The sequence below is a fragment of the Lutjanus erythropterus genome, chromosome 16 (assembly GCF_056507025.1).
Source record: "Lutjanus erythropterus isolate fLutEry1 chromosome 16, fLutEry1.hap2, whole genome shotgun sequence".
NCBI classification, from domain to species: domain Eukaryota; kingdom Metazoa; phylum Chordata; class Actinopteri; order Lutjaniformes; family Lutjanidae; genus Lutjanus; species Lutjanus erythropterus.
Genome location: NC_139332.1, coordinates 20091027 through 20102156, shown reverse-complemented (window position 1 = coordinate 20102156; position 11130 = coordinate 20091027). Strand labels below are relative to the sequence as shown.

The window sequence follows — 11130 nt, the reverse complement described above, 5'->3', positions numbered from 1 at the left end:
GTAAGGTCAGTTACTAGTCCTCTTACAGTGGGACACAGCTATGGAGGACAGTTCGATGACTGGGACAGGTGACTTACAGCGGTGGCCAGGGCTCCGATTCTAGGGACAATGAACACACAGTGGGTGTAGGCGGGGAGGGGACAGAAGCGTGACAAAAGAGTTCTGTTTGACGTTATAATGTGTTGAAATAAATTATCATTTATGGTCTAGATACGCATACAGATATGGACGGAGCCTTCTGTCCGTACTCTGCATTCATTTTGTCCATATTTCTGTGCGTTTTCTAAAATTTTACAAATATGGACGAAACGGAGCAGTACCACCAGTAGCTGTGGGGGCAGTGTGGTAGTGTAGCAAGACACAACCACAGGACACAATGAAGGAATCTGAAAAATCCAAAAGTATTGGAAATTGTTGTCAATTACTTAGTGAAAAGACTTCTTTGTATTTAATGAGCGCTCAGACCACCACAGTCTACAGTGCTGCCTACCTCTTTGACTCTTTCTCATGAGGCACATTATTACAACCTCAAGCGTCACCATGTTTGTTGCTGTCAGACTTTGACTCTCTGTCTACTTCTTTGGGGCAACTCTTGACTCCACCCTCTAGTGAATGTACTGCTTCACATCCACGCCAATGTAAAGGACGTCTGGAAGTATGTGGGCAGTGACAGCAGCTATTCTCACACATAAAGGGGGAATAAATAATTTTAATAATTAAATTAATGTCATAAATGTGCAGCAACTAATTGCCTTTAACTAACAACTACCAGTCCTCTAGGAAAATCATTAACCGGGGGCAGCCCTATGTGAAATGCATTGTATACACTGCATGGCGAGTTTCCTTAGTAACTGTTAACAAAAAAGGCCATAATTTAAGTATCTGTGTTTTATTCTGGTTTTAATGAGGGACATTTGCATTATTTGCCATTTTCAGGCTTTTCCATATTCACACATTTCTAAACTCATTCCATCTGCTCCACCTGTTCCCCACCCATAACTTTGTCATTTTCACTTTCATCCATAACATTGTCATTTCCACTTTCATCCATAACTTTGTCATTTTCACTTTCATCCCTAACTTTGTCGTTTCCACTTTCATCCATGGGTTCTGGTTCATCCTCACCATTTTCCACAGGCTCTGTTGGATCTGTGGAAGAGTTTTCTACAGTATCGGCAGCCTCCTCTACAGTATCAGCCCCCTGCTCTACAGTATCGGCTGACTGATATTCTGGGATCTCAAGATTGTGCTTAAGTTTGTTCAGTTGTGTCATGTTGAAGCCAAGGAGAACGGCAGCGGTCGTCCTCTTCAGACTCTTCATGCATTTGCTCCGCTTCTTGCTGAAGTGGGCCGCCAGCTCTGCTTTGGTGAGGGACAGCCTCTTGCACAGCTCGTCAGTCTCTGGTTTGGTCGCGTAGGGGTTCAGGTTAAAGTATTTGGATATGAAGTCTCTGCGCTCCTCGTTGCAGCGCCGCTCAACTGCAGTGGGCTCCAGTGCGAGCTTCACTGTGGGGTCGATCTGAATCTCAGGCTCCGGCGGGGGCAACAGCTTTTCCTGCTCTCGCTTCTTACGAATGGCAGCCCTTTCCTCTCGCTCTCGTTTGTTGGCCTCCATGACCTCCTTCCACGCCACCTCCAGCCTCTTCTTAGACTGCAGCTCTGCTTCGGTTATTGGTTCTGGACGTGGTGCAGGGGGTGCAGCTGAAATCACACGAGCCGGAGCTAAAGTTTGTTTTATAGTCAGCCCCTGTGGCACTTGGAGAAAGTAGAGTCCGGATGGCGTACTGAGCTGCTGAGCTGGTTTTGGCAGCGGCTGTGGTTTGGGGGGCGGTGGCTGTTTCGGTGAACACCGGCATCTCTGAATGTGGAGCATCACCGCCTGCTGGGTGACCTTTCCCGTGTACACCCCGTTGCAGTATATGCACTTAAAAGCCTCCGTCTTGAGGATGGCGTGAATGGTGGGGGCTACAAAGTGTTTTTGCTTCAGGTGCTGAAGGTGTTTGGATTCATTCTGAAACTTTTCATCACAGAAGGGACAATAAGAACTGTTGATTTTCACAGGTGCCGGGCAGATGTCTGGCTGGCTGCTGGGCTGCAACTTGAAGAAGATCAGGTCCAGGGAGTTTGTGACAAGAGCAAGATTGACCTCGTTCTCTCCTAGGACCTCTTTTGGTGCAGTGGTGTGGACGTCAAAGTAGGGGAACAGGATTCCTCCGACACCTTTAGAGTAGACCCTGTATTTCTGCCTCAGAAAATCACAGTATGCTTTGCTTGTGGGATTGTGCTGCTTCACATGCTCAGTAAGCTGTTTGATGGAAAAGAACAAAGCCGAGCAGTACAAACAATTCAGGCCATGCAGCAAGTGTTGGAAGACGCTTTTCTCTGATAGTAGAATTTTGCACGTCAGACATTTGACAGTTTTGTCAGGCATTTTCTTTAAGAATGCCGCTCGTGCCGCCACGCTTTCTGACTTGGTTGTGGTGGATTTTGTCTGGTGAGCAACCTCTGTGTGTATGTCAAAGACGTTGGACGGGAAAAGTTCATTGCAGAGAGGACAGGTAATCCACTTCTTAGTTTGTGGTGAAGAGTTGCTCGTTTGGTCGACAGGCTTGAGAGGAGTACTTGGGCTCTGAGGCACTGCTACTTGCAGTGGAGCAAAAGTGTACGTGGGCATGCCGTTCATCCTGTTGCCAGTCGGGATCAGGTGACTCAGCAGAGACTGTGAAGTCAGCATGGTGCCTTGTAGGGCTATTTGGTTCGTTGATGCATTTTGTGGGACCACAGCAGGCTTCGGTGTGGGTCCAGGTCCAGCTGCCACATTGGCCTGCAGTCCTGGTGGAAGAATAATCTGCTGCGGTTGTGCAGTCTGTTGTGGCTGAGCAGAAGCAGGAGTCAGAGTCACTGGTGCCTGTTTCAGAGACACATTAGACACTGTGGGAAGGTGGACCATTGATGGTCCTGGGGGTAAAGCACTTCGGAGGGCTATTGTGGCACCAGGCTGGAGCAAACCTTTAGCTTCAGCGCTGGCTAGCTGCACCAGCGCTGACGCTTGAGGAGGAAGAAAAGCTTGGTTGGTTCCAGGAGCACAGATCAAAGTAGTACTATTTGTAGTTCCTTGTAGCTGCTGTAATGCAACCACAGTCCCAGCAGGCTGTCCATTACTTGGTAAAACCAAGGACTGACTGTTGAACATTTGAGGTTGCTGTGGTTTAGGAGCAATACTTGGGAATGTCACAAACAGGCCATTCCCATTGGGTGTTGCTTTAATGGTGAAGTTCTTGTTCTCATAAATCATACTCTGCACTTGTGTGCTGACTGAATAGTGTGACGGCTCAACCAGCATGTGATGCAACATTTCGTCCAGGTTTCCAGTGTTCACCCTACACACCTTGCAGCAGTAGATTTTTATAGATGAGGTGCCTTGAAGGTGTAATCTGTAACCAATATACTGTTCTGCCACACTGTTCAGGTGCTTGAGAATGATGTGCTTCTTCATTGCAAAGATAGAAGAGTTCGGAAATCCACATCTTCGACACTGATACCTCTCATTTCCACGATGGGCGGGTGCGGACGCTTCCCTTGGAGGCTGTATACCGGTAGTGAGTTTGGAATGGAAGTACAGCATGTGCTTCTTGACAACCTTGGGGTGGCCGATGAACAAGCACCGAGAACAGGGTGACAGTGCACAGAATGACTGCACGTATCCATGGCAGCGCGAGACGTGGCTCCTGAAGTTGTAGAGGTTTTGTGAAGAATACTTGCACAGGCTACAGCAGAGAGTTCGAGACCGATAAGGCCACTGAGTGGAAAGAGAGAAAAAACAACCAAGAGTTTCAGTTTAATACAGAGTTGAAATTTCCACAGTATGTACAGAGTACATAAGATTCATACAAACCTACACATCTTAAACAATGTGGAATGACTACTCTTTAACAGGGCATTGTGATTTCCAAAACAGGTATGAAGTCACTAACATTTTTTCTAACATTTTTAATTATTCAACAAGCTACAAAACTTTTTTTTTTGCTTATTAAGTGTTCATTTTTGAAAAGTTGTCAGGAGTTTAGAGTCATATTTACCTTTTTCTGTTGTTTGCTATTGAATCCATATGTGAAATCGCACCATTCAGTGTCCTGAAAGGCCTCATCTTCATCTGAGTTCTTTTCAGAGTTTTCTTTGAGCTCCTGCACAATAAACAACATACAAACAAACAAATCTTAACTATTTGAAACAGTGCCACAATGATAAATGTGTTCATTACAAGTCCTATATTGAAAGCATACAAAGATAAGCAGTATAATAGCTTATCTTTGGATCCTTATAGCAGTATGTTTTATATAGCAGTAAGTCTCAAACATTAAGTACTGTCAGTGTAAAATAGTAAATATGCAGAAGCTGATCCATTATGTGCCATTCAACAAATACAATATAATTTAAGCCACATTTAGGGTATATTTTTAGATAAAATACAAAGTATTAGGAAATAGCTAGTTAATCCATATTCCTAATACTGCCATTTCGTTGTTCACTTTCTTGATATTAGGTTTGAACTGGCCATGGTTACAATACTTATTTAGAAAATTACATAGTTAATTCTGCGAACCAGTCATAGTCAGCTGTCCCACCAAATCTACTTCTGAGTCTGAGTAAACAACTGGGAACTGCCATTAAATCGCTCCAGACCCATTTGACAAACTGTTGAGTACTGTTACCTCGAGGAACAGTGATAGTTCAGCAAATACAGTGTTTTGCAAGGTTAGTGTTTTTGTCAAACAAAGTCTGGTGGTATAAGAGGCAGTCTGATGGGAAAGTAAAGCGGTGAAAATATAATAAAATATAGTATACACTCAATGTAATACTGATTTTTTTTTAGGTGGTCCTTTTCTTCAGTGGCTACAATGTTTTGCTGCTGACCCTGTACACAGCTGTGTATTTTTTAGATTCTCTTCCAGTCCTCCTGAGATTCAAAACATGATCACGACTACTCAGTCTTGAGAAATGGTCTAAACAGCTCAGTGAGCTGTTTCTTGAACTAGATTTTCTAATAGTTTTCTAATAGTTTTCTAAATAGTTTTTTTTTGTGGATGCTTAATGAGACACTTGAGTTTTATAACATTTGTGCATTTTTACAGTTTTAAGCATAAATTACAGAGACTTTAAAAGGCCCTGGATTAGGCCAAAGTCTTATTAGTAAAAATCCTGTAAATCCAACGTGGCCATAAAGCAGGCCTGTTCATCGATTTCAGTAGATGACATCATGTCAGGCAACCCCACTTGTTGTCATAACAACCAAAGGAAAAAAACCCTCTTAAAATGCCCTGCAATAGGCCTCAGTCCTACTTTCATGAAGGCCATATTATTCAGGTTTATTTAAACAGTTTTAGGGAGGTGCTGACTCAACTTTATACTCATTTTGGAGGCTGTGTTGAACTGTACAGCATTACGCTGAGAGATGTTTCTAATATTTTATCCACCTCCATTTAATTAACAAGTGAAGAGTGAAAATTAAAAGCACCTCTGTATAATGTAGTACTATTCAACAGTGCCACAAACTGCACTATACAAAATGATCTTTAAGTTGAATCAGCACCTCCCTGAAACAACTTCAACAAAATCCTCATGAAAGTAGGATTAACTGTATAAGTTTTAGGTGGACTGGTTGATTTACAGACAACTGAAAGCATTTTTCATTTACATTTTTAACCTGAAAAGTTACTACCAATTACAGCCACAAAATAAATTATGGGAATGCACTGACTGTGAAAAATAAATGTTTGGCTCATAGCCAATGTCTCTTTTGGCTGTCTATTTTGTTTTTGTTATTTATTCTCCTTTTTGTGCCAAAGCAAAGATATCTTTAATATAAAAATCACAGCACTCATTGCTCTCTTATATCATGCCAGAGTTGTGTCCAGCCCGTGGCTTCTTCTCTGAAACAGCAGCTGGGTATGCTAGCCACTGTTGCCCGACTCCAGCCGCAAATAACCAACACAACATTTAGTGAGTGCCAAACTTATATGACACGACAGATAAATATTGGCAATTGCCATCAATGAATGCAAACTTGTTTACCAGTAGGCCGACTGTCGTCAACGAGGCAAATATCAGCAAAAAAAATGGTGCATTCTGAATAAATTATAGTGACGTAAAAAGGTAAGAGCTTCCTTCTGAAATGTACAATTCCTGTGTAAAACCTGTGCCCTCATAGATGCAGTGTAATTAGAATAAGTAGATACAGGTACTTTGAGTTTGAATTTGAATGCCACAATCAACTAGAGTCAAGTGTAAATCTCTGCAGTCTCAATTGAACAAATCAGGTTTGGTAGTGGGGCGTTTCTTTGTCCAAACAAACTAAGCACCACTGTGGTCAATGGACAATCTGTTTCCTTATTTGCTGCTGTGGGTGTTGGTTGGGCTATAATATTAATATCCAAATATATGGAAATATCTGACAAATCAAGGTGCAGCATCACATTCATGGAAGAAAAAAAAATCCTGTGAATCAAATGTGGCCATAAATGAATCCTGCTCATTAATTTCAGTAAACATCATATTGCCCAACCCCATTTGTTGTCATAACAAGAAATTATTAAAGCAAGTGACCAGTGATCAGGTAATGATCAAGAATTATAAAAAATATATATAATGTATTTATCCAGTATTGTATGATTTGAGGACAGACTGTAGGTGTGTAATTCTTAACCAATGTTTTGCATATTGCCATTTTAGTTGTAGTTTGTAATTTTTCAACTCTAAACCTGAACTACTTTTAGAGTAATGACGGTTGGACTATTAGTATTGGATCCACAACGTGGAAACTTTTGGACAGAAACACTGATTACATTATAAATCATTATGTGTGCATTCACAACAAACTGAACTACAGTGTACAGCAGTGTTTCTAATCTTCTAAGGTATTGCGAAAAAGCAAAAAAAGAGTAAGTTACCACAAACAAATAACCCTCCTATTTTATGTGAACAATTACTATACACCAGCTGAGGGTCAGACACAAATCATTATAGTTGTCAATTGAATTATTTTCCAAGAAAAACATACCTCCAAAAAGTTTTGACAGTCTTCCAGGCCGATTTCACCCAAGATGTTTTTCACTGCCTTACGAGCCTTTCGGATCTTCTCAATATTTCCAACTGGAAGCTGATACATTATTCCTCACAAGCCTTGTAAAAGAAAACAGGTTATAGTGTTATGGAGCATTAACACAAATGATTAGCCCACAAATAATATTCCAAACGTATGAGAAATATATATAATATATAAATCTTTTAATTTCATGACTATACAATGAATATTTACATTCAAATGTACATCAGAATGGTGTCACAACAATTCCCATCAAAAGCCTGAGAAGCAACTACTATTTGATGTTGAATCTGAATTTGATCTTTATTTTCTCGTTTAATTAAAATGGCAGAAAATGGTGAAAAATAAGTGTTTTCCAAAGCCCAACATAACATTCTGAAATGTCCTGTTTTGTCCACAATCCAAACTTATTTAGTGTACTGTCACAAAGGAGTAAAAAAATAGAAAATATTCACATTGCTGGAATCAAACACTTTGGACATTTTTTCTTCAAAAAATTCTTAATCGATCAAAATAATTTGTGATTAATTTAATAGTTGACAACAAGTCAATGAATTGATTGATCGTTGTACTTCTACCATGCTGTTACAACAATTCCCATCCAAGACCTTAAAAGATACCACAATTTCCTCTTTTTACTGCTGCCCCAAATACAGCTGTTTGGTGAAGGGTATCTGTAAATAAACAACAGCAAACAGATGGCACATAGTGTTAACGATGGCCGAGGCAAATAATCAATGCACATAGCTGTGGTCAGCTAATATGTACGGTATGTATACCAACAAGCAGACATATATTTCATAAAGTCTGTCATCTAATTCTGTGGAAATAAAGTTATTAAAGGCCTAAGGAGAGCTATTTATAACATCATACTACAAAACTTGCATAAAGATAGAATGATCATAAGAATGATGTAGCAATATAGTTAACTGTAGAGCTGCAGTGATTAAATGATTATGAATGGATTATTACATTAAGGACAAACTTTTTTGGATAATCCATTAATTGGTGTACTCCTTTGTGACAGTAAACTGAAAATATATGAGATGTGGACAATTAATCAATTATGGATTTATTATTAAATTAAGCACCAACTATTTTGATAATCTATTAATTGGTTTGAGTAATTTTAGGGTGAGAAAAGTTCAAATTCTTAAATGTGAATATATCCTGGCTTCTTTACTCCTCTCTGACAGTAACCTTAAAATCTTTGAGATGTGGACCAAAAAAAAAAGGACATCTGAGTTTGTCATATTGGGTCTTGGAAAACTCTGATCAGCATTTTTTTCATCTTTTTTTTTTTTTTTCATCAAAATCATTTAATCAAGAAAATAACTGATTTAATCACCAATGAAAATAACTGCAGCCCTGATAAGGATGTAGTTCATAATTATTTGCTATATGGAATAACAGAATGAAAATAACAGCAGGACTGCACATGGATATCATGTCTGCAAAGCACTGTTGTAATATACATAAATGCAAAAACTTTGCAAAAGCACGAATATCCGAAAGGTGCTTCACAATAATGCATGTAAAAAGAGAAGAAATAGAGTCCGCAAACGTCTCATGATGGTATACTCGATGTTTATGGGAGCGTGAGCTAGTGTGTGGACTGTTTTTTCCGTAACACACATAAATATCATAATAATGACTGTGCAACAGCTGATTTCACAGTGACTGTCTCACACTGCTAGTCTCTGCATGATTACTAGCCGTTTGGTGATGGGCATGACAACTTTGAGAGTGTAAAGTGTGCATTTTAATTTTAAACACCTAAAAATTAAACCCCGTCTCCTCACACAGCTGCCCTCCATGCTAACACTGCTGTGTGTGTGTGTGTGTGTGTGTGTGTGCTGGCCACACTGGAGTCATTAAAAAGCCTCTGGTAGCACGCTGACAGAGACAAGCCGGGTCACTAAGCCGGCCACGCCGCTTCTTCATACTTGAGGATGCCCACAGTCTCCTCACACATATTTACCTCGTCCAATTTTCAATGTAGGTTAACGTTAGTTGTCGCTGTACCACCTCCGACACGGCCAACGGTTTCCACTTCCCCCGGCCCTCAACTGTGTGTGTCGGTAAGCTGCGTGTGCTCCCCGGGCTGCACGCAGACACTCATCCGAGCAGCATCCTCTGTCTGCACACGCCGCTGCGTGAACGCTGTAGTCAAATACGAAAGGTGATGTTTGCGAACCTCCTCCAAAGATAAGTTATTTTTGGTCCAAGCTTTTGTCCCTTTCTTCCCCTATTGAGGAAAAAATGGCGCTCAAGTTCAGGATCTGACGTAGCTTTCCTCATTTGCATACAGCACAAACTGACCAATGGGAGGCATCCTAGCCTAAAACCTAAAAAACTTTTTTTTCTTTCAGTCAGACTGATAACCATTGTTCCAGAGTGTCAGGGTGATCAGTTTTATTTTTATGTTTGTGGATTTCATGTAATAACTGACTTGTTAATTGGAATTTTGGGTTCTACAACAGATAGCTAGGTCGGGGGGCGTGGCTTCTTCGACCCCCACTGGCAGTCACGTGGCACATGACTAAGGCTAACCAATGGGCTGTCGAGAAAATGAGCTAAATGGGCGGGGCTTGACTTGTGACGTCATATCATGCTACTTTTTTAGCCAATTAAATCGAGCCACCATTTTAACAGAAGAGGGAGTGAAATTGGTTGGTTAGAAGTGTTTTAGCTAGCATAGCATGAGGAGTTAGGAAGTTTTTAATGTATTTAACGATTCCAAAAACAAAACAAAATGGCCACTCTTTTTAGCAATTAAATCGACTGCCATTTTGATATATGGGGGCGTGAAACTGATAGGTTAGATAGATATCTTTTAGCTAGCATAGTATAAAGTGTTGGAACTTAACGATTACAAAAAGAAAACCCAAAATCGCTAGCTTCCACTGCATACTCAATTTTAGATTTCTTTGCTTAGTGATCCCTACTTGTTGAATCTTTTTCAGATTAACAAATTTATATTTGGCCTCTTCACGCACTAAATTGCAAACATGTTCACGCTCGCACAAGCTGTGCAAAACCCAAGTTTGCCCAAATTACGGCCCACTACGTAACCTTTACGAAGGAAGGTCAGTGTGTTTGGAGATAAATCGACAATTCAAAGTGACAATGTGATGTTAACTCCAGTCTGTGACTTCTTCGTTGTGACTTATTTTTTTGTGTACAGCCTGCTATACCACTTTTGGCTACTCTATCTTTTGATTAGCTATTACACAGTACCTTAAGCCCAGATGTTAATCCACACCAATAATATGCTATGATTGGACATTACAGTTCCCACACATGTGACACCTGCCATTTTTCATCTGTCAAATCTTAATTTAAAACTGCTGCAGTTTGGTGTTAGAATGATTTAATTACCTATTTTAAAATTTGACCAAAGATCACATCCACTATTGTGCCCTCTGGTCAGGCAAGGCGAATACAATTTTCTGGGCAAATAGATAGAAACAACATAAAAGACAGAATAAAGTGACAGCAGTCATGATGGTTGTACTGTAGCATTTGTCAGCATTCACATCCCAAAGATAAGACTGCTCAAGGACAACTGAATTACATGACATCATCTCTAAACTCTACATGTACATGAAGAATGGAAAGGGAATCCTTACAGTTGAGGCAATCAGCGAGCCACCAATCAGAATCAAGCACTCACAGTTCATTCATGCTCGCTCAGTCACACCGAACGGCCTGTGTGAATCAAGAGAGCAGCTCCTCAATCATGTCATTTCACATCTGTCTCCTCTGTTGTAACCTTGTAACTGCACAGTCTATTTGTGTGTGTATATAGAAGTGTGTGCTTTGTTCCTGACAGACCAATAAGTTCTCTGCTATGTTATTATCATCATCATCATCATCGCCACCACTATCAAATGCACCATGATCATTTATTCTAACACTCTAACACCCTTTCTGGCCATGCTGACATACAGTGAGTGGCAACTGAAGACCTCATCTGATCCAGTAGTCATATTTTGAATCCAAATAACATAGTTGACGTCTGATAA

General features: G+C 40.4%; 1 protein-coding gene across 1 annotated transcript; it reads right to left on the bottom strand.

Moving 5' to 3' along the window:
- Positions 1–880: 880 nt before the first annotated feature.
- Positions 881–9381, bottom strand: adnp2b (ADNP homeobox 2b). Its single transcript, XM_084739912.1, has 4 exons — positions 9084–9381; positions 7058–7179; positions 4080–4184; positions 881–3799 (listed from the first exon to the last, which is right to left on the bottom strand). The coding sequence occupies exons 2-4, from the start codon at positions 7163–7165 to the stop codon at positions 965–967; spliced, it is 3048 nt and encodes a 1015-aa protein (XP_084596038.1). The 5' UTR covers positions 7166–7179; positions 9084–9381; the 3' UTR covers positions 881–964.
- Positions 9382–11130: the final 1749 nt, after the last annotated feature.

Excerpts from the sequence above, each read along its gene's own strand:
- adnp2b (XM_084739912.1), bottom strand. The coding sequence starts at position 7,165 with ATGTATCAGCTTCCAGTTGGAAATATTGAGAAGATCCGAAAGGCTCGT. Across the intron at positions 4,185-7,057 it reads ACTGTCAAAACTTTTTGGAG|GAGCTCAAAGAAAACTCTGA; the intron begins GTATGTTTTTCT and ends TTTATTGTGCAG. Across the intron at positions 3,800-4,079 it reads ATAGCAAACAACAGAAAAAG|TGGCCTTATCGGTCTCGAAC; the intron begins GTAAATATGACT and ends CTTTCCACTCAG.